The sequence below is a fragment of the Neolamprologus multifasciatus genome, chromosome 13 (assembly GCF_963576455.1).
Source record: "Neolamprologus multifasciatus chromosome 13, fNeoMul1.2, whole genome shotgun sequence".
NCBI classification, from domain to species: domain Eukaryota; kingdom Metazoa; phylum Chordata; class Actinopteri; order Cichliformes; family Cichlidae; genus Neolamprologus; species Neolamprologus multifasciatus.
The window spans coordinates 15,935,812-15,959,810 of NC_140451.1; the positions used below are offsets into that span (position 1 = coordinate 15,935,812).

The 23,999-nt window shown below is 38.0% G+C and overlaps 1 protein-coding gene across 2 annotated transcripts; it reads right to left on the bottom strand.

The window, feature by feature from the left end:
* Positions 1-1,279: 1,279 nt before the first annotated feature.
* On the bottom strand, positions 1,280-23,890 carry prim2 (DNA primase subunit 2). Of its 2 annotated transcripts, none has more exons than XM_085183252.1 (14): positions 23,698-23,890; positions 21,510-21,659; positions 21,266-21,378; positions 20,517-20,611; positions 20,295-20,415; positions 19,449-19,544; positions 18,384-18,521; positions 14,002-14,069; positions 13,246-13,318; positions 12,901-13,086; positions 6,122-6,248; positions 5,848-5,930; positions 4,376-4,444; positions 1,280-2,172 (listed from the first exon to the last, which is right to left on the bottom strand). In XM_085183252.1, the coding sequence occupies exons 2-14, from the start codon at positions 21,652-21,654 to the stop codon at positions 1,951-1,953; spliced, it is 1,536 nt and encodes a 511-aa protein (XP_085039378.1). In that variant the 5' UTR covers positions 21,655-21,659; positions 23,698-23,890; the 3' UTR covers positions 1,280-1,950. The 2 variants fall into 2 exon arrangements, with proteins under 2 accessions (XP_085039378.1, XP_085039376.1); XM_085183250.1 differs by lacking the exon at positions 23,698-23,890 and adding an exon at positions 22,426-22,553.
* Positions 23,891-23,999: the final 109 nt, after the last annotated feature.

Genomic DNA, 23,999 nt, shown 5'->3' on the forward strand with positions numbered 1-23,999 from the left:
TAACCAGAGCTGCCTCTGGTGAGGCGTACTGAATAACAAATGACACTGCTGCAAATTTAGTCCCCTGGGTAAAATTATGCTGCATTAGGACAAAAAGATACATCATGCGCTGAGCAGAAACGAACAATAGAGTCAGAGAAGTAATCATTACCACTGATGAATAACCTTTTGATTCGCTGTGGTGCTCTTTCACATCCCAACAAATAACAATTGAGTATTTTTTTTTGTTTTCTGTAACTGGCTCATAGTTTAAGCTTAAGGTGCCTCTTTAAATTTTTTAAGCATTAGTCAATATTATTTGCCTGTGCATGGAAAACAGATGAACTTGGGGATTTTCCAGATTGCAGCGCATTCACAAAGCTGCAATAAAGGCATGGACGTCACTTTCCATATGAGGCTTCTGAAACAAATGCTGCGATTACGTCTTGGATTATGTTTCTCACCCTTTGCGTAATGCACCATCCCCACAGCACACCCCTGGTCCATGTAATGACTACAGGAAGAGAACAAATCACACAACGAAAGCAAGTTCATGACTAATGATTGTAAATCCATTTGAAGGAGATAAACAAAGTCCTAGTCAACTGCCTGCCCACAGTCTAAGAAAGTGCCAGCTTTGTCAGATGTAGTCATGCTCCACCAAATATTAAACATCAAGGGTCTCTTGCTGACAGCAGCCCGGCTGTGCACTGTTATCGTGTTGCCTTATTACACTGAATAAATCCTCTCCATGTCAAGCACCATGCTTGGATTTTAAGACCTAATTTAATTCCAGCCATGTGCAGCTCGGGCACTCTGATGTTTAAAGTGAGAGACACTGATGCAGGATGCTTTGCATATGCCAGAGGAAGTCGTGAAACAGAAATGTGCATTAATGGTACAAATTATTATGTTTTTGGTCATCATCAGGGACATTTGGCTTAAATTCATCTATGATTAAATTACAGATTGAGGTTTCCACAAAATGACCCAAATGTTTCCTTCAGCCTCCTGAAAAAAGCATTTACATTCATAAACTAACACTGCTGTCCCTCTAATTGGATCCAAAGTTAGCAGTCTGGTAAAGTGCATAGTATGAGGGGAGATAAGAGCACAAAACTGTACCTCCTAAAGAACTGAGATTGGAGGAGTCTGTGGCTGTCTAAAAGGTTAGACTTTTAGACAGCCACCTTTTTATTTTTTAAACAAATTATTGAACTGAGGCTCAAGAGGAAAGTGAGGAAATATCTCTTGACCACGTATGCTTTGAATAAATTGCATTGTGCACTAGGAGGCAATATTCCAAGGCAGCATAATACAAGTGTGGAAATTGTTTATTTTCATCCGCCCTCCTGCCACCATTCATCCATACTGCTGCCAGCAAATACAATGACATTGTTTTTGAGACAGCTGGGAAATGTTCTAGTCATCACCCCCCCCAAACCATGTCTCTGCCAAAATACTGTGCACTGAGAATATAAGCCATCTGAGTTCAGACCAGTGTAAAAACAAAGAAGGAAAACAAACCAAGAGAGCAGTTTTAACGCATGGTTAGGCAGAAATAAATGCAGGATCATGGACATGTGAGCAAAGAATATCATACTGCAGGGAAAAAAGAAACGTCTGTGTGAATTTTTGAAAGGTTGAATCAAAACCTGCAATAAAGAAAATAGAAAAAAACATTTTTAGACAATAAAATACAAAAGCTTACTGTCTCAATTATAGATTTTTTTAATGTTATTTTTGGTCATATTCTTTCTATTTCTCCTTTCCATGAGCACTGTGGTGCACTCCTTTAATTTTCTTCACTTTTTCTCCCAAAGTTTGCTATGCTGGAATTAAAAGACTGAAAGACAGATTTTCAACTTTAATACTTAATACAACAGTTTAGGGAATTTGTAAGATTCAGCAGAATTCGGAGCATGTCCAGAGATACAGGATTATTTGTATGTGTATTTAAAAATTTGAGAATCAGGCCTCTTGAAAGAAAGATTCCAAATCTTCTGTCATCTCGGCCAAATGTTGGGAGGTGTTTGCCGCCACCTCTTGAGTTGCGGTTGATCCTTTGGAGTTTTCCTGTGACCTCTGCGGCGCATCCATCTCTCTCTTTATGTCCTTGCCTCCACCCAGAAGTTTCTGACTCTCCAGAAAGTACTGGTTGGGGTGATTGAGTGAGAAAGATGAGTCTTCAATCTGTTAATAAAAAAAAAAGAAAAAAGGGAGAAACAACAGGAGAAGGAAAGTCAGGAGATAGTAAGAACAGCAGGTTTAGTTTTCACAAAAGTGGCAGGGTGCTAGCGCAATGATTGACTGATTCAATAAAATGTCACCTTTTATAAGACGGTCATTTAGCATCTCCGTCAGTAAGGGGGATGTGCAATGGTTTACTAATTTACTAACGATTTACTAGTGAGGACAGGAGGCTTTCACAGCCACATTAGTGCGCAAAGTCACCTGCTAACTATTCTATTGGAGCACAGTGAAAAGATGAAATGGCCTTTCAAGAAATAAAAATGTCAAAATCATTCATGATGAGTAAAAAAAACCATTAATCAATTAGTGGATGGAATACAAATTCTCTTTCTGTGACCTTTTCTGTGATTTTTTTTTAAATAATTAGTTAATTTGATTGATGTTTTCAAAACATTTCATTGTGGAAAAAGTAAATGATTTAAAATACCCGAACAGCGTGTCAGCATCTTCAGTTACCAAGGAGATATTTCACTGGCTATTCATACCTATTGAACCACTAGAGTACCGGCCTTCCTTTTAATAGTATTTTAAGGTATCTGCAAGTAGACCTAAATGGTAGTCCGTCAGCTCCTAACATTTTTTTTTTGAGTTGTTGGGATGATAAAAATTAAAAATGTGTATTCAGTCTGTATATTGCCATGTGAGACAAATAAATTTATTTTACACATGACTGCAAAACATGCTGTTTGTTATTTTATTATTTGTTTGCCTGGAGAAAATAAATGTACATGTAATGACTTTAACTAAAAAAGTGACCCACAAATTCTAAATGAAAAACAATAAACAACCCAAGTAGCCCCGGGAATATTCCCCACAAAGGAACATCAGAGCAGATGTTCAACACCAGCACAGTTTATATCAGTGAACCAAATTTTGTTGCACTACTTAATTATATGGATAATAATGACAGCAAAGATATATTTTACCAGTAGTAACTGTTTCAGTTGGTAAGATTTTCAATATGTAAAAATCTTCCTATTACGAGCAGCAAAAAGATAAGGCACAAAATAGACTAAGTAAGTCAATCTTTAGCAAATTCGAGTAAATCAGAGTTCTAATATATATTGAAATAAAAATAATTGACATTATTTTTGAAAAAGAACATGTGCATGTAAAGTCCTGGAAATCTACAGAAAGAAGATTGACATGTAACATGATAAACACAGGCTAATGGATCTATGGTTTAAATTAAGACCATGTTGAATAGTACTACTAGATGTACTATTAATGTACTCAGCAATACACACAGGGTTTTACTGCCCAAACCCAGCAGACCACTGTTTCGTTTATACTGCTTTAGTAGAGTGAAGAGATATAAATCACTGACAGAAAGACTGAATTTTAAAAATCTATCTAAATTCATGTAGTGTACATTTTTATACATTGAGTCCATTTAAATAAGGATAGGAACTTGTAATAACACTAAATCTTTACCTTACTAAAAGTGCCCTATCAGCATTAATTGTAGTGATGCCTTCCTTTTGAAACTGAACACAGTCACCTGTTGGTTTGTGAGCTAGTGGTTTTAGGCCTCATGTGAGCCTCATTACGCACCGAGTCAAATGTCAAACATGAAGTCGCCACATCCTGACTTGTACCTTGCTGTTAATGTTAGTATAATATAAGTATATGTAAAGATGTGCTTAAGAGGATAAACTCAGTATTAAAGTGTTTATTAAGGTACGATTAGATGTAAAGTTTGACTTGTTCCTGAAGCCAGAGGTGTTGCCCCCTGCTGGTCATTAGAATGAATGAACTGACCTCTACTGTCCATTCACACTACACCAGAAGCTGTGTAAATGCAGTGCATCCACGTGTGCAAACTCCAGCTGAATGACCTGAACAATCTGCACTAACAAGAAAATGTGTTGTCACTTTCAGTCCTAGCTTTACTGACTGAACAGGATGATGACTCACGCACATAAAACAGCTTAAATTAAATAAGCATCCACAGGGGGGCAAAATAGATTGGAATGCTATAATAAACCTATGAAAATTAAGCGGCTGTGACAGACTGCTAATGATGGATGGGATGACAGTTTTGGGTCTCTCTTGAGCCTTCATGCATGAGATGCAAGGACCAAACCCCTGCCTCCGACACAGGTACCCCTGCTTACTCCCTGCATCAAATGACTCCACTTACATTGTGTGTCAGCTCAAAGTATTTCTGGCATGCCAGCTGGTAGTGCATTCCTTTAACCAGCTCCAGGATCTGCAACAAAAGGCACAGTTCACAAAAATTAAGGTTAAACTTCTACACCTTAGATACTGATACAGCAACTCTACAGAGAATACTGTTGCCAATTTTTGCTTCCCCAGCCCTCTATTTAAAATGACTTCATACTTCTTTTTTTTTTTTTTTTTTAGTAAATCATCATGACAGAAGTGAATACATCCTTCAAAAAATCTCTTCAAACCTAATAAAAACAGATCACATTTAGGCTAATCTAAATATTCATGCCCTGGGTCAGCTCTTTGGAGAATAACCAGTGGCAATGATTACAGATCTCAATTTTGTTTTTTTTTTTCTTTATTTTTTTTTGCCTTCTGAAGCTCTACAAAGCGGAAAAGGGAGAGGGTGAACACCCAACCTGCAGCCCAACTTTTTACTGGGTCACATAAGAACGGCAACGTTCTGGTAATAAAGCCACTGTAGTGTGCAGTGAGACTGCATACTTGGGGTGAGTGACTTGCTGAAAAAAGAATAATCCCAAGTTATCAGTACTCACTAAGAGAGAGACACTTCTGAGGAGTCTGCCTGAAATTAGTTCCTTCATTATTCCCCAGATTCCTGAAGGCTGCCTCCAGCGTGAAACTGCCACCAGCATGCTAAACACTGAGGCTGGGGTTAGATCAGTGTCGAGCTACGCACCGTTTCAGTCAGACTTTGCCGTTTTTATCAGAGCTTTAGTTTGCTTAGTGGAATATGAGGAGCATTTGCTAAAATGCACACAAACGATGGATAATAAAGGAAAAATACAAGCTGTGTTATTATGGTAAAGCTTTTATTTTGTGAGGTTTATTTCTGAAGATTCCTCTGGGATTATAGAACAACGTCTTAGATTCACAAGACATTTCGTGATACTATTACAGCCTTAGTTATCTTTACCTTTTTGGTCTTTCAGAAATAAATCTCTTTTATATTCACAAAACTTCATGTGTGAATATATACCCAAACGTCTCTACAAATGCTGCACAGATTGCCATAAATTATTGACTTGTATATTAGTTTTTCACCTTTTTTGTAAGCAATCTGCACACCATCTCCCCGCTGAAAGGGTTCAGCAATTTTTAGAAGACTATTTATTATCATTAAAGCTGTACCACATGGCATTAGCTTGTCCCGATCAGATGTGTGACAAAAAAGGTGATAATGTAGGTAGGGTCAAGTGATTATTTAAGACCAACTGCCATCGGCTACTGCCATGAGTACTATTTGGTGGTTTCTAAATTATTTCTTTGACAGTTTTTATAAATCCAATAAGATTGCTGGCTGAGTTTTGTGAGACTGAAGAAGAAACATAACCCACATGCTGTCCCCAGTCAGAGAAGGGAATTGTGGCTAGAGGGCTGTTCAACCATTTGACAAACCGACTGTGGACAGATGGCACCCACCTGATTGATTCCACTGGGAGACACTTTGTACACTTGAAGCTTCTGCTTCAGCAGCTCCGGGTCGCTGTGACGGAATGGACATCCTACAAAGATAAGACGGGGTTTTATTTAAAGGGAAAAAATGCAAATAAAGAATTTCAACAGTTGGAAGAAAATAAAGGAGCATGAAAGCACATTAAACTATAACTGCAGATTTGCACAGATTTAGCGAACACATAGCAAAATGTGTTACTGTTTCCAAGCCAACCACTTCTTCCAACAGCCGTCGACTCACCATGATGGTCTCCTTGGCTGGGTGGGTTTGATAAAATCACCTTCATGCAACTGTAGGGGGTGTAGTCTGTTCGCTTTCCTTCTTTGCCAAACATGTGGCGGATGCTGTAGGCATATGCTTTGTCAAACTACAGAAAGGGAGAGAAGGAGAGAGGAAGTGAAAGGCATTAGTGAGGATGAGAGTGTAAGAGGGACAAGGTAAGGGTGAAAAGAGTCATTGTCATACATCATGTCAGTTTTGACAGGGTGTTTTCCTCAATGAAATATAGAGCTATTAGAGAGAACCTGCTGTAGAGGTGTCGCCACACTCGAGATAGTTGAACCACGGATGCTGTAATATGACCATCTTTCTCAGAACCTTTGCCCACTGCCCTGAAGAAGGACTCAATTCAATATGAAGTAGATTTTAAATTCAACAAAACAAGGCCCCAGAACACAGTTTAATGTGCACAGCACTTTTGTAATCCTCAGTGTGCAGCTCACATTCAGATGAGCAGTTCAATCCTCTAAACTGCTCTAATGAGTTTACTGAAAGTAAAGCAAGCATTTTATATTTCAGTACAGCAGTTGTTTGTGTGAATGTCTGCCGTTGCCATTCGTTGTATAACAGGTGTTTTGGATTCAACCTATTGAAGGTGACATGCTCAACATGCCAGTCATTTTAGCTTTGACCTGCCCAGAGTGGTACCCTGCCTTTCGCTCAGTGACAGCTGGGACAGGCTCCGGCCCCCTATGATCCCAAACTGGAAAGCAAATTAAGAAAATTGATGATATTATGGGATGGATATGCTGAATACATGGACTGTAATTACTACTTTTTATATTTTATAGACTTAAAAAAATAGTGAGATTTCTTGACAATGAAAGTGATCGTGTTTTTTGCCCTGCATAAACATGAATATTTTCATTTATACTACAGCTTTGCATTAGTACTAACCATCAAGTGTACAGTCAGACTGAATTTACACTCAGATAAAGCCAGGTCTTGTTATATCTTATTCAACAGTTCAACAGCTTAAAGGCAGCAGAACTATGCAAATCCTGGTTTGATATCTTGAAAACCCTTTACCTGATCTGCCCTAAAAGTAGGAGATCAAAGTCAAGGACACACATGAACTGTATTGCAGACCTCTGAAATCCTTCTCATCATCTTCTAGCTGGTTATACTTTTTGATGGGGGTCATTTTACACAATCTTTGCAGTGAACTTTTTATTGCACAGTAATTCTGTGCAGTCATTAAAATGCATCACAGTGACCGTGCCTTTAAAAATCAGACTGTAAAATACAGGGAGCACACTCTGACAGTGGCAGAACACAATCAACATGACTGCACCCATCATAACACATCAATGTTGCAATAAAACCCTGCAAACTTACTAATGTGCCAAGCTGCAGTGGCAATTTAAAAACTTGTAAAACCTTCTTTATGTACGATAAATCAAATAATAAATATAAGAGGTCTTTTCCTGATTTAAGACTCCCTTACTCTATTAAAACAAAGCATGTGAACTCCACAAGTGTTACAGCATATTCAAGATGTTACCTGGAATTTAAAAAACAATCATTTCTAAGCTAAAAGTGACACAAAGCCTCAAAAACCATACTAAACAGTCATTTGTCCCAGCAGAGCTGAGGTAAAGTACAACCTGACGTGTGAATGAAACCCCTCAAAATGTGTTTTTTTATGTTTTTGTTTTGCCTCAACCTACACTTCAGATAATCCTGGATATACCCCGATACAGCTGACCCCCAAACTGAGCAAATTTACAAAAGATGCGTTCAATGGAGTTGAGCCAAAGCTGCTCTTATGCATATCTTGGCTCATGGGACAACATCACTTTAACATCCCCCCACACTCTACAGCACATTCACAAAATCCTGAATTAGGTCACAATCAAAAGGGATTACTTAAGAGTGAGAGAGAGAGAGAGAGAGAGTGTGTGTGTGTGTGTGTGTGTGTGTGTGTGTGTGTGTGAACTTGGCATGGCTTCTAAGGCTCAGCCCATAGTGACTGATGTGCTTATAGCTCCAATCCCTCTCATGTTAAATACCATTATAATACATTCCCCTTTCAATCTGCACAACGGGCCTTTTCACACCAAAAAACAACAACATAAAGGTGGGTGACGATAAAATGCAGGAGCAGCACACGAGTTAAGTAGTTCGATGTGGCAGAAAAGAAGACATTGATCGCTTTTTAAAAAGGTCATTCACGCAAAATTAGCATTTAACTAAATGGCAGAAAAATTAGTGCAGCAAAGTCACTGAAACACAAAATCTGTAACTCATGAAACAGCTTAAATTAAATGGGGGGGGGGGACTTAAAAAAAAACATCACTGTGACAGCTAGAATTTTAAGGAATTTTTAATTTTAGCTTATTTTGACATGTCAAACTAGGAAAACTCTGTGTGTGTGTGTGTGTGTGTGTGTGTGTGTGTGTGTGTGTGTGTGTGTGTGTGTGTGTGTGTGTGTTTGGAAGGGGTTGGATTGGTTTCTTCAGCTTCAGAGTCCTGGTGTTGCTGTCTCCCTGTCAAAAGTGTCATGGCTGACCGTTCTGCCTTAAAAGCACAGGGCTACAATGTTATTAGCAACACCTGTGTCATATCTGCCATCCCATGTCATAACTTTTGCAGTAGGTGCCTATTATAGCTTCACCAATACAGAATTTGACATCACTGCCAACACACACGGGCTGTTATTCTTTGCCGACAGATCCCATAAATTTAAATTTTGAAGAATTGTGACCAAAATATTGCTACTGGGTAGCTTTTAAACTCAGCATGAGCAGTAAAAATAAAGGAAACTCTCGGACTATCTGGCTTTTAAACATTATATATCACATTTGATTTACTGGCAAATATTCTGTTAATTTGGGTCTGGAATTGAGTTTTTCAAGCTGCTGAAATAGTGGTCCAAGAGTAGAAAAGACACAAAAATTCTAATTAATTCCTACATCCTGATGCTACTAATGAGGTGAATGTTGTTAAAGAAAGAAAGACAGACAGACAGACAGACAGACAGACAGACAAAAATCATCTCAGGATTTATTTAATATGGGGTAGCAACAAAGAAGCGTGGGGCTCCTTTTAAATTATACTGAAAATACTAGAGATAAAAATAGCAAGGTGCACATTTGTAACATCTCCAAAAGCAGTTAATATGACGTGTCATCTAATGACTCATTTGTTCAACCTACATTATGAAAGAATGTGTCAGTTAGTGGAAGTTAATTAACCTTAAGTTAACATTTGAAAAACAAGTAGTTTAAAAGCAGGCCAACCCCCTCAAGGCAATGCAACACACTCAAATGTGGTACAAATAGACACTCCTCCAAATGAATTGGCCAACTTCTGTAGCAAGAATAATGGATAGATCAAATTGATTTCATCAATTTTCTCTCCCCCTCTAGTCTAATATTACATTGCCTTTTCCTCTGGGCCTCCCTTTTGGCAATGCTGCCTCCCATCTTTTTCCTCTGTGCTTGTCGCATACTAATGAGCAAGCTTTGTGCAGCCTGCCACAAAGTGCAGTCCCTGACACAACACATACATCACTGAGAGAGTTGTGATCTGGTCAGCGTGATTCTGCTGCCTCTGCTGTGGAAGAAGAGCAGAGCTTTGTGCACAGCTACTTGCTCTGAGAACTTGTACACGGGACCAAAGCCACCTCTGTACAGGGTGCTAAAGAGGGCTCTGCTATACCATGGGGCTCTCACTGAGACTGCTTTACTAGGGTTAGTAAAGGGTTAGTAAATTAACAGCTTAAAAAAGTGAATGGAATACCTTTGTGGCTAAAGTAAAATTCCTTTTTTAAATATCTGCATTCAAGAAAAAACAAACTCACTGAACTAAACTCTAAAATAGCTATCCTGACATCAATCATGGTTCGCATTAGTGCAAAACTATTTCTGAGTGCTCCACAAATTATTCAGTGATATTTTTACTTTTCATCTCCTTAGTATGCATGCATCTGTATGTTCTCCAACCAGAATTATCCTACTTTAACTATCTTTTGGAGTGAATATCTATATTTGAAATGGCAGAGTACATCTTTTAATAACACTCCTATTAACCGTTCCCAGAACACAAACACTACATATTGCCAAAAAAATATGCCCATTACAATTCCAATCAAATTTTATGTCCTAAACATGCAACTTTTTGTGGCATTTATGGATTGCGATCATGCAATAAACAGCAGTGAACAACAGTTTTGTGTCTCTTCGATTAATATTAGACATTAGGGTTGCTAAAATTCATTAGCCTCCCATTGATCCCATGTACACCCTGCTTCTGCAAAGCTGGTCTTTCCCATGCAGCAAAAAGATTTGAGCCTTACAAATGACAAAGCACCTGCTTTCTACGCAGCTACAACCATGTGCATCTTTGTGTATCCATTCTGGTCAGAATCCTGTGATCTGTTTCCTCATTACTCTTTCAACTGAGGCACCAGCAAGAAACAGGGGCTCAAGACAGTCCCACATGCTTGGACAAAATGTCTGGCTGATGCAAAACATGACCCAGACTGGAAAGAGCGCAGGCTACCTGGGGTGACATGACCAGGATGCCAGCCGTGTGATCTACTACTACAAATTAGTATTCAAAGACTACAGGGCTCTGGGATCAAGGCCCGTCCATAAGGACAACCACACCAGACTGCTACATCAGGTGTCTATTCAACTCAGCACAATCACTTCTTGGCACTTGCTGTGCAATCTGTTAATACTGGATCTTTTGATGAGCACTCAAAGCTACAATCCACTTATGTGTGAGTTCTGCATGGATGTCAGCATTAGTCAGATCCACAGTATTTCTGGACATCTTATAAAATATAAATGATTTGATGACAGCAGGTAAAAACAGCTCATTTGCAAGTACTTTTGCAACTAACACAACGAACGTTTTCTCAATGCATCTTTTAATCTAGAACAAACACACCAGAATTTAAAGGTTTCCAGACTTCAAGACAATGAAAGGTACCCATTTAAGAAAATAAAGCTGACAAATATTTTGGATTTTGCATGTCGAGTGGTGCATGTAATTAAAGTGAACAGAATTGCTGACTAATCAACTCTTAAATTAGGTTGGAACAGAGCAGCAAACAGTCATAAGGTGTAACAGTGAGTTCAGTGTGGAAGAGCAAAACACACTCAAAGACTTGGTTGAGTAAGGTATGCTTAACCCGATAAGTTTAGATCCCAACTTTAGGAGAGATTGTTTTCACATCTAATGAACATTAGAGTGCATCTTTTAGGAAACGTGATATCTCAAGAAATTCCCAAATGCCCACACTGTGGATGGAGCATTTTAAAACAAAAAGCCTACTCAAAAACCACAGGGCAGCCATATTTCACGTCTAAGATAGCCCAGACAAGGTGAGGCATGTGAGGTTTCCAACATTCTGTAGTGCTTACTGTAAAGGCAACTAAAAAAGCAACTTGATACAACAAGAGAAATTAAGAAGTTATTTTCTTGATAGATGATAAGGAAATGCTTTAACATTTATATGACCAGACTCTGAATCGATGTACGCGTGCCAGACCGATTCAGAGACATCCCATCTAACAAATGAGGTATGATCACAAAGTCCTGCAATGCTGCAAACCAAAAATACTCTGTGCGCTTTGATGCATAAAGCATCAAAGGGAAGGCTTGAACTGTGGTGAGTACAACACAAAGCGCTCGAAAATATGCTTGTTTTTTGACATCAACAACAAAGTCTCCACCTTTAAAGGCTGTTGTCTTTCACACAGAGAGGAAATCCAGCATGCATGGCGAGTAAGTGTGTTCATATTGCTGGAAGCCAGAGGTGAATAAGAGGACGGCCTTCAAAGTGAATAGCAGCATAGTTTGTGCTTTTAATAAACCCACTGAACTTTCTGATCACACCTCCTAAAGTATCTGCAACTATGGTGAATGAACACGGGAAACAAATATCCCCGGCCCTGTTAACATAACACAAACAACACGATCATATCCAAACTTTTAGAGTCAAGTCAAAAAAATCTAAAAAATTAATAGTCTAATAAATTTATATAAAGCCTTACAAGACTAAAAAGCATGATTCATAGCTACTTAACTTCACAGCATGAAATTCTATTTGTTCTATCTGAGCTGGTCCATTATGTGGAGTCTCCTGTCACTTCTCTCTCTTACTCACATAAAGAGTGAGCGTTTTCTTCATGCAGAACAATTTTAATGTCTTTACTGTGTCTGTCTCCTACCGAGAGACATAATAACCCAACTCATAACCACTTCAGTTTTCATTAGCCTCATCAAAGCCCTGAGTGCACCTAATGACACCAGTGAACTTTCCTTCAATCAATAAAGCTTTGATGGAACCACTTAATCTCCAATAAAAACAGCCCCACCCACTGAAGTGTTGAGCAGACCAGACCAAAAACCCTCAGTCTAAGAAATTCAGACATCACTTTATCACTATATTTTACTTAACTTCCAGCAACGTATGTACCATCATATGTTGTAAAAAAAATAAAATAAAATAAACAAGAATGTTTTGAAATGGGATCAAATTTAGTCTGTAAAATAACAAAAAACTGTAGCCCATGTCATTTCTGGGATGGATGAACGGTTACTGAGTGATGCCTGTATGTTATGTAACATTTTGTTGACAATGAACCAATTATGAATAGGACGGACTGAACCACCCTTCACCAGGAGAGCAGGCAGAAGGCATCTGTTGACATCTTGTTTTAAAGATACTATTATTCATTCATACTAATATTCATTTACAAAGCATTAAAATGTATCAACATTACCTTGTCTGCATCCACTTTGCCTCTTATGAACTCCATTTTCCAGAACTGCAGTGCCTGCTCCAAAGACAGGCCGATACCTTTGAGGAAGAGACCGTATTGCATCCGACCTCCATGGCGGAGATGATGGTTTTCTCTAAGAGACTGGTGGAGCTGCCTCATACACAATGGGAATGACTTCCCTGAAAGCTGTAAGCAGGTAATTGTTAAAACAAACCTGAAGAAATGCCTTATATAATTTATATTTTCCTATAAGTACATAGCAATAAGGCCCTTCAATGCAAAAAGGCACCTTGAAGAATTTGCCATAGGAAGAAATTTCAAGAACAGATGTTTAAAGCTACTTACTGAATCAATCTGATCCAAGGAGATTTTCCCAACATTCTTCTGGATGCTGTAATCCTGTCCCACATAGGCATGACTAAAAGAAGAAAAACAATACATTATACACGTGTGTAGTTGTCAACGATCTGCTGATTCAATGACAGCAGAGCCTCAAATCATCCTCAATCATAGCTTTCCTGGCTGAACAGCACCTGTAGATGCTATAGTACTTTTGGTCAGTCTATTCAGTGTTTACTGTTTGCCAGGAACTTAAAGTAGAAAACTCAAATGATCTTTTTTAGATACATTCAGCAAATTTAAAAGTATTATACAAACACCCATAACAGCTTAAGATGATGTCTTCAATTGTCTTGCTTTGTCCAACCAAGACTACAAATAATAAAAAGAAGCCAAAATCAAAATATTTTCTATGAACTCAAAGATCTATACCGTTTATTCCCTTACCCTGTTCTTAAAACTGCAACTGTCTCTCTACCTTGTAATTACCCATGTGAACTAACACGACTACCATCCAATATTTTCTCCCAGAAAAGCAGCAGGCATGGTAGATAAAACAGTGAACAAGTTGGATATTTCTAGTGCTGAACACGCACTAAGGGGCAAAAAGTTTCCACAACATCTGGACTTTATTTAAAGGGCCAGTCTGGGTTAACTCAGACCAACCAAAGACACTTTGGTGCAGAAGATCAATTATGCTAGAAGTCTTTTTCATGGCCACACTGGCAAAACAGCAGCGATGTTATTCATCCTGCTTCTTACCTGAGGTGGTTAAGGAGAGGTTGGAGCCGTTCATCAGAATGCACTGCTGGTAGCGAGCGAGCTGTCAACTGCAGGAGAGATGGGCATCACATGAGTAATGGCAAACAGTCTAGGTCAAAGTGTTATAACGGCCCAACGTTGCAGGTTAAGTGCACCTGATTCGTTTTAAACTATTTGCACTTTAAACTAGCGCACAGAATCTCGTAATTAAAGCTGTCTTTCTGGAGCGCCGTTATCCAAACAGTTCAGAAACGTGTAAACAATTTAAACCAAAAGTTAAGTTTGCCACAGTATCTATCATTAAAGACCTTGATTATGTGTTGCTCAGTGCTTACTAATTTCCAACGAAAAAAAGAGAAAAGGAAATTGCTGGCTGTGCGATCAATCCTGCGACACCTATGAGAATCCACGACATTCAAAACAAATGACAAAAATCCTGATTTACTAAATGTATCCTTGCAGCCTCTTGTCAGCTTAGTGTGTCAACGCCCTTAAGAGTGATAACGTTAATGCATCTCCACGCAACCTTGGCTTAAAAAACAGTAAGATGATTTTTCTGACTTCAGTTTGAGCAAATCATTTACGCAACACATTTTAACACCATCCTAAAACATGTGACAGCAACTGTCAGGCTATTCTTCACAACATCCTCCGACTTGCAGCTTTCGCATGCTGTCTCAGTCTAAAAACAGGCAGCTGTAGGCCTGAATTATGGGTTTTTTTATTTAAAAAAACAAAACAAAACAAAACAAAACACCTCAAGATCCATGTTCATCCCTCTGCAAAAAAAGCTTTAGTCTAAATCCTGACTCTTGACTTTTAGTGAGTTCAAGGTCTGCCTTACCCATGCACCAAAGACATTTTAAGATGCAGCATTCTGTTTGTTAAAATGAACAACAAACCAATAAATGAAGTCACATGGAGAGGCAGCTTTCCGTTTCATACCTTTTTAATGACACGTTCTCTGTGATGTCCCCTTGCTGTCCCCAGCGAAGGAGAATAACCATTACAGTAACACACTGGCTCACTTACAAGAATACTAGTTTTGTTGAATTATTCCATTCCAGCAGTTAGTGGTCTGGATAATTACCTGAAAATTGGAGAATTGCAGAACCGAACAAAGTTGGTCTTTTTCATTTGAGCTTTATTTTTCTCTTCTAATTTCTAAGCTGGTCCTGCCTGATCAACTGTTGTATGTCAACAATAGTGCAAATGCAGTGACGTCCTGTACTATACCATCCACGCAAACGGGTTTCCCGACACTGGTTATACTACAACCTGAGAGGTTTTCAGAATCACAGTTTTCCCTATAATTCTGAAAACCTCTCACCTAAATGCTACACTTCTTTCTTTTTGAGAAAAGCACCAAATTGCTCTGCATTTATTCGCAGGTACATCTAAAACTACTCCCAGAAATCACAATCCAATCATTCTGGTTATCAAACAATTCATTTAGACAGAAGGGAGTTTTAGATTTAGTAGTTCAAATTGCCAGAGAGCATTTTAGCTCAGTGGCTCGAAGAAGCCCACTCTTTGTCATGAGGACACGGTATTAACTGAGAAGACAGTGAAAGTGGCCACTCTGTTACAGTGACAGACAACGTAACACAACCACATCACAAAAGCTGAAGTGTGCATTGAAATGATTTTCTCTTAGAACTGCTGCTCCTTTGTTTAAAATCAGCGCTCTAGTTTAAAACACTACACGGAAGACTGATGTACAATTATAGAGGGGAAAACAATATGAAAGGCATGTACGGTAATGTCTGACACATATTTTGCAGGCACTGATAACATACTGTATGTGAAAAAAGCAAATAAAATAATCATGAAAGGTCTTTGAAGACAAATAAAAAGTGATTAGTGGGTTTTTTGTTTTTTGTTTTTTTAAACAGGTGCACTTTTGATAAACTCAAAGGTCGTCTTTGGCTGTGTTACAACATGTGGCTGTACAAAGGAGTAATTTTGTCATGTAGAGTAAATCTATGTCTATCGTCTACTGGTTAATTAGGATGTGAGAACCTGGGTATTGATGTTTTGATGGGTGAATAAAGTGAACTCTGACCACCCGATGTGGATCTATACCAGGAAAAGAGCCAATTTTCAGCAAAGGGTGCCAAACTATAAAACACTGACCCCTCATATCGATCCAATATTTACTCCACCTTACTGTACCAATTAATGAGCAGAGTGTGGTCTACTTCAGACAACTTTGAGTTTCTTCCTACATTTTCAGCTTCTTGTGCCAAAAATAAAGCGACGTCTTCTCTATAATTCTTTTAAACAGTGGCTTCTCTAATCTAGAAATATGTGTAATTCCTGTATCCACCGCTCTTACCGCCCTATAACACAAAATGTATTTCACAAATACTGGTAATTATAATGAAATAAAATATTGTTTTCTGTGTCTCAGTACAGAAAGTCATCTATTTCAAGATTTCTTGCCTAATTAACGTTGATTAATGTCTATTCATAAACCACAAACTGACACTGCCTTCAGTTGCTGCTCCTTGTGCCCATTTCGCCATCTGGACTACTCGCCACCATGGAGCTGAACTTGGGTTGTCTTCTCACATATATTATATATTTATTAAGAAAAAGAGAAAAAAAAGGGGGGGGGGGAAGGCCTCTGGTTCCCAAAACATTGCATTTCAAGTCCCTCAGGACATTCTAAGCAATGCAAAAGCTTGGTGATACGGTGCCATCATAAACCCCCTTCAGCAGCCTTTAAAAAAAACATCATGCCTGCAGGGACAATAAGCACTTTCCTACTAGATGTCCCAAATCTTTCCTCCAGACATTTTCTGCCACATGTGCATACTTATTCCCCTCATTTGAACCCTGTGTTTCTACCATTTCCCTCGGGGCACTGAAAGCAACAATGGCAATTTAATAATTCTCCTTATGGAATTGAGGATTCTGCATGCACAAATGGCATGAAAATGGCCACTAGTGTAAAATAATATAAAGTGAAGGTGTGATGGAGTGAGTCACAAATAGGGCTGGGTATCGTCCCTGATTTCTAGAATTGATTCGATTCCGATTCACAAGGTCCTGAATCGATTCGATTCTATTTAAATCTGGGAAATTTTGCCTCAGACAGTCAGAAATATTATAATTCAGATCAGTACATTTACATATTTTTGTATCTATAAAAAGGAAGCTGACACTCGCAAGACTTTATCAAAGGTGTGAGCATCACAACAGATGCCTTTGTGTCAAGGTGGCTGAAGATAAAACACAGAAAAACATGAAGATGATTTTCTTGGCCTGGGATTTTATAAAAATATTCTGCAGTACATCAAAAACAAAAGCAAACCATTAATCAACATATGAACATTACCTCTGAAGTTACAGCGGTTTTATTACAGACACAGCTAAGCGTTTTGCATTTTGCATAATTTTAAAAAGTTTACATTTGTTCAGAAGCCTATTGAACAGCAGAAATTAGGTTCTCTTTTCGGAAGTAAGTAAAAGGGAAAAAAACAGCGGCCGACAGCGCTGTAAACAACGGTAGACTTGTGCGTAACAAGCAAGCGAATAAAGCAGAAAACAGATTTTTAGACGGGAAACTGTTCTTGAAGTATACAGAGAAAGTGAGAGAGAGAGAGAGAGAGAAAGAGCTGTGCATGACGTGTGATTTTATCGTGGTGGAAGCAAAACAGCAAAAGTCAGAGGGAATTCATGACGATGTTTAAGTGAAGCGTAGTTTGGATCTTCTTTTGCTGCTGGTTCGGTCAATATTGTTTGGAGAGAGACCAAACTAACAGCTTTAGAATCAGCGCAAAAACGGCGTAAACACAAAGCGCGGACCTGCCAAAACATCGGAATCAGCGAGCTGTCGGCTTTCAGCTCCGACCGTGTCCGTGCCGTCGGGTAAGAAAGGCGACATCTCACTGATTCTGATCCGTCAGAGGCTCCGAGCTTTGTGTTTACATCTTTGTGCAGAATCTGTGTACCTGCTCTCATTTACTCTTTTAGCTGTTTGGTGGTTCTTGAAATTTTGTGAAGTTTACTCTGAGATTCTGGCGTTTTGGTCAAAATAAATGAATATTAAAAAAATCGATTCAGGATTTTAATGAATTGATATCACGTTATCCAAGCCAGAATCAATTTTAATTGATTATCAAAACCCACCCCTAGTCACAAAGGTGATGATTAAAGATGCTGTTGTACTGGAGGCAATAAAATGGGCCTACATGTTTACTGTAGTCTGAACAATACCGGAGTTTAAAGTATATGCAGATTTGGAGGTTTTAAAAAGCTCAGATTTAAGTTTGAACTCTTATGTTTAGGCTTAAAAAGCAACAAAATGCTGAGAATTCTCAATTGTGCTCCTCCATTATTGTGTTAACAAAACAAAAAAATAAAATTTCACTTACTGCAAGAGCTTTAGACAGCCTTGTGCGGAAATCATTGAGAACAATAGTGACAATATCCTGATGGGGAATGTAGGCATAGCCTTGTTTGAGGTACACTTTCCTCAGTCGCACAAGATCCAGGGCATCTTGAAAAGGCACCTTTAAAATGTAATGACAGTTGGAGGAAGAAAAAAAAAACAATTAAATCATTAATGTGTTCACAGTATAAAGGCCAGCCGTGTGTCCTTAGTAATTTGGCTGCTTAAATTGTGATCCAAGGATACAATTTAAGCTCAGCAAACCAAATGGGATGATTTACATTCTCCCAGTGACAATGATTGTCAGTAGCAAGGAAATTTAAATTAAACTCTAGCTTTTAAATTCTGTTAATAGAAAAACTGCCTACTATGCACATCGGAATATACAACATAATGTCAATGCATTTCTTTAGTAAGAGTAAGATAAACACATGTGGCGTTGTAATTCTACGTTTGGAAAAGCTGGATTTTTTTCCATAATGTTGGTTTAAACTGCCCCGGGGAGAAATATTTGCTCATTTATTTCATATCGGTGATGATCTGTCTCTATCTGATGAGATACTGGCTCCAGGGGATGAGGGGTTCATTAAAAAAAAAAAAAAGTAGCGCTAAGCAGACAAATCAGAGTTTTACTCCAGTGTATAAAAGTACTCTCACACATGTAAGCATTACACAATAGATATGATGCAAATGAGAAAGCTTGAGGGGTAATTTGTCCAAGTCTAATACTGGACAAAAAGAAGACGTTACTAGAATTCAAAACACAGGATCCAAGATGTTCTGCAAAGTCTGACCAACCTACCTTACACCATATATTATCATGCACTGTGCTATTACCTTTAATGATCGCTACTTCAAAAACTCTCCTGAATGACTCTTAACTATGCAGAAAGAGAAATCGAGCCATCACGACACATCAACCTAACAGGGCCACTGTCTAGATGTCTTGGAGGTTACATTCACTCTGTGGTGTGTTCGTGAATATAAACTATAACCTACACTATATATGTGTCTCCCATCATTACATGCAAAGACATGAGCAGCTCACCTTGTAGAACTCGTGTTCCTTCACCGTGATTCCACTGACGCCAAAGCTGGAGTTTATAAGTTGATCCTTCAGCTCAATCTTCTCCTCACTGCTAATCTGAAAAGTTGTGAGATTTCATTGAGGAGTTGCATAAGCTGAACTGTTAATATGATGTTAATAAGCTTGTGGAAAACAAACATTGTTTAAAACAACAAAACAAAACAAAAACCTAAAGTTGGCTTTGCATCCTTGCTTACACCCCGCCACCACCATGTTATCCAAACCTACTGTAGTTCTTTCCTTTTGTGAGCCTAAAAGCAAAACAGAGACTAAGTACACTATATAATATATAGTGTAAAATATATATATTATATTTATGTTTTGGGATTTATTATTAAAAAAAAAAATACACACATATTTGAAATATTTTTTCACAATTAAATCTTTTACTGAATAGGGCCAACTTTTTAAAGATGGAAGATGTTATGATGATTGAACAGCTCCACCTAGTGAAAATACAACTGAAAACCACTATGCTGTGTATAGAAACAACTTGCATGGATTTAACCCCGTGTCCTCAACATACTTGGAGCCTGACGTAGAAACAAAATCCAAGATATATTTTCTAAAACACATTATGGTGAAGAGGCACTTAAATGTAAGTAAATCAAATGTAAGTAAGTCAAGTTTCAAGGTGATATAAAAAAGACTAATTGTGTGTTTCTGAATAAGTCACTATTACAAGAAGACAGAAATTTCAAGTTCCCAGTTGGAATTTTTTTTGTGGTAAGCCTCCTCAACTTAAATTTCCAGTAAAAAAAAAACTATTTTTGAAATGTGCCAAGTGTTTTCTTTAGGAAAGCTTACTGTGTCATAATGAAGATTATTCTTGTGAAGAAATGGCAGTTGTTGTTTTGGGTCCAAGTCATTAAAACGGAAGCGGAAAAGATCAACTTCCTGTTGTATAAACCAGCGCCTCAGATCTTCCCTTTGAGAGACAAATGGAAATAAACATTTATCTTTTGCAGCTGAACAACTTATATTCTGACCACATCTTCCAGTATTCCTAAATGGAGACTAAAGACTTACGTTTGGCAGTAGGCCAGTCTGAGAATGAAGTGGGAGATATGGTCTTTTCTTCGTTTTTCATATTCAGTTGGTCCACTTTGAGATTTCTTGTCATCCTTAAGAGTTAGAAAACAATTAGTGAATTTGAAAGACAAATAGATGTCAATCATTTAATCATCATTCACCACTTCTTGTTATCTTGTACAGTTTTTGTTTTATGTACATATATGAAAAAATTATCATGTACTAAAAGTCATGTTTATGGTAGCTGTACACTAACTGTACACTAACTTCCATTATCTCAGGCTCTTGTAATTCAGCATAGGGTCTTAAAATGTTAGTAAATGAGTTACGTTTTCAGCAACATCCAGCAGTGTCTCTTCTTTACTAATACAAATACATTTTATTGCTAAATCATGCTATTTCATCACTATTGCAAAGAGAATTTGATGGATCCTGCGCAAGCTTAACTCCTCAAAGTCAATACTGTGTCAATACACATCGAGCTAAACACTGGTCTCACTCTAAAAGTATGCCAGTTTATTAGATATGTCTCACTCACAAGGGGGGCACAAGCACCATGAAGTGCAGTGGGATATTACAGGACCCTAACCAAATCCAATCCCTGTGTTTTCATTAAAACACATAGCGGGTAAAAGTTTAAAAATAAATCTCTTTGTAATAAAGCTTTAGTTGAAGTTGTTGACAACACAATGCAATAACTGACTCATTAATACTGTTTAAAGGTGCACAATGGGAAACATACTCACAGCATCTGGTCTGTAAGGAAAGTTCAGAGTTTTAAGCTGACTCTCAAGTTTGTTTCTATACAGATCTGAAACCTTGACATGGCTCACGCCCAAGTTCTCCACAGTCTTCAACACTACAGTGGCATTAAAACAAACATTACAAACCACATGTCCTAAATAAAATGTATTACACAAGAGCAGAGAAAACAATGCTTACAGTAATTTTCATCATTTGATATCACAAGTAGTATGAGACAAATCTTACACTTCAGTCGTTCCACAGCAAATGTTTCAAATTCAGAGAGAGAGATGTTTTCAAGAGGAGGCTGTCCATAAAACTGCAGGTGCTGCCCATAGAGCTCCGACTGAGGGTTAGTGCTAATCTTCTTTCTTCTGCCTCCAAACTGCATAGTGCCTGATGGTAAAAGAAATCAAGAATGTTTTAATGTACCACTTGCTAACAAGCTGGGTCCCAAACCTGCCATATCTGATGTAGTGAGCCATTGACCAAAGCGACATTCAATACAAATTTATGAAAATTAAATAAGTTGTTCTTATTTCAAATGCATAACGCTTGATTTTGAATAAATAAAACACACTATTGTGGAGAAGACCCGAGCCACCATTTAAACGCTTATGACTAACAAACATTAAGAAATTCACTGAGCTTCTTTGATTTCAAACAGAAAAGGATGCTGCCATACAAAATCAGAACAAACGAATTACTGCACAGCATCTGCTATTAACCTTTAACCAGTCAGTGCAGAAGTGGCACCCGGTTAAAGCAAACGGAGCTTCTCCTTGACTAATCTTCATCACAGTCTCTCAGCTATGGATTGAAGAGAAGAGTCGAAATGTTCCTGACATCTAGAAATCAGCCTCTGCACGCAAACTGAACTGACAGGGTGAAGCTATGTATGTTTTGTTATGTTACACTGGCTCAGCAGTCAGTAACTGTCGTTCTCATAAACTCAATTTCTACGTTTAAGGCTAAATGTAGCCGCTAACAGAGACCATAGCAAGACGTTAAGGGTAGTGAGAAACACTCCCAACTTTGACGTTTGCTAGGTATCAGATTTGAGTTTAAACTGCGTTGAAAAGACCGAGCTCAAACACAGCCCGAGAAACTTATTTCACGGTTGAGGAGCAACAAGAAGCATATAATACTGTCGTTACATTACCGATTAGATGACGCTTTTAGACTCCCAATAACGCAGTCCCGCCAAACAAAAGGGGCTGTTCAACAAACGCGGGTAAAAATATGACGTTGCATCCGACACCGGAAGAGAACGAAAGTTGTGAAGTGGTGTGTACTCGTTTTACTTTTCAGGACAGCCCGCCCCATCTCTCAAAATAACGATGACCTCCATGAAAAAACAGGCAAACATCTTCTTTTAAAATACTATTACCCAAACTTGGCTTGAGCCAAGACAAGCCTCTGCCGTTTCACACTATATTTCCATTTCTGTTTTTTGGCGTTTGAACCAAATCCGACACAAACTCACAGGCGCAAGTGTATTACATAACAAACGCCCCAATAAAACGCGGGTTCACCTTATCTTCAAATCAAGAAAATCATTGTTTTTCAAACGATTAATAACAGCTTTAAAATTAAACTTTAAAATTTAAAGATATTAAAAAAATCACACAGAAACCCCTTTCCCAAATGCCCATTTGATAAGGTTGGTTGAACTGATTTTCTTCTGAAATATCACTACTCCACAGACAGTTTACCTATCAGATCAGCAAATTTCCACAAATAAGGATTACTGGCATTGTCCTTAGCATATAAACTTCTCTTCACACAGACACTGCATATGGATATACGGGTGTGTATGTAGGAATGAACGAAACACCGCATGTTTGACACAAGAATGTTAGATTTAAAATAAACAGAATATATTCTGGAAAGCACTTTCTGGAAAGGTTTAAATTCCATGTCATTTATTCCTATGATTTTTGTGGTCGATCAGACAAATAGATCAGACATTTCGCATTTATTTTTATTCATTGTATGTAATCCAAAGTATTCTGGTTTGACGTACAAAAGTTTTGTATTTAGAGAAATTGGTAAATGGTCATGTTATATTATAGAGACATTTTAGTTTATTTTATGGCTAACTCAATAAACAAAACAAAACAAAAATTCTAACCCAAATTCTGCTCATTTTTGGTAAGTTTCATATGCATACAGTAAAATGAACCTATACAAAAACAAACGTCGTTACGTTTTTAACTGACATCAACCATTGCTACAATTTTCTCAGCAGACGGTTAGGTGTTTTCTGCCTTTAAAAAAATGAAGCTGCAGTTATTTAAAGTTATTTAACTAACTATCTGATAGTTTCATGACACGTATTCAGAAAGGGAGAAACTGTAGTGGAAAGTACATTTACTCCCTTTTAACACATTTCCGTGTTTCTGCTTTATAACATGCATTTTACTTCACATACCTGAAAGTAAAATGCACGTTTTAATCCGGTTGTGAGTAATTTTCACACGCTTTTTTCTTGGTTGTTGTGATCCGTCCACATAAAACACGCGTAGAAGACATATATAATGGTTGTGAATAAAATAATATCAAAGCCGGGTAAAAATATGTGCGATAATGACAATAATTCAGCGTTTAAACAGACGTGACTTTTAGGGCTAACATATGAGAACTACAAGTGTTCCCAAGACTCCCGAGGACAGAGGCGCGTTCACGCCGACTCTCTTGCTTTGTGCATTCTTTGGCTCTGCTGCTTAGCAACAA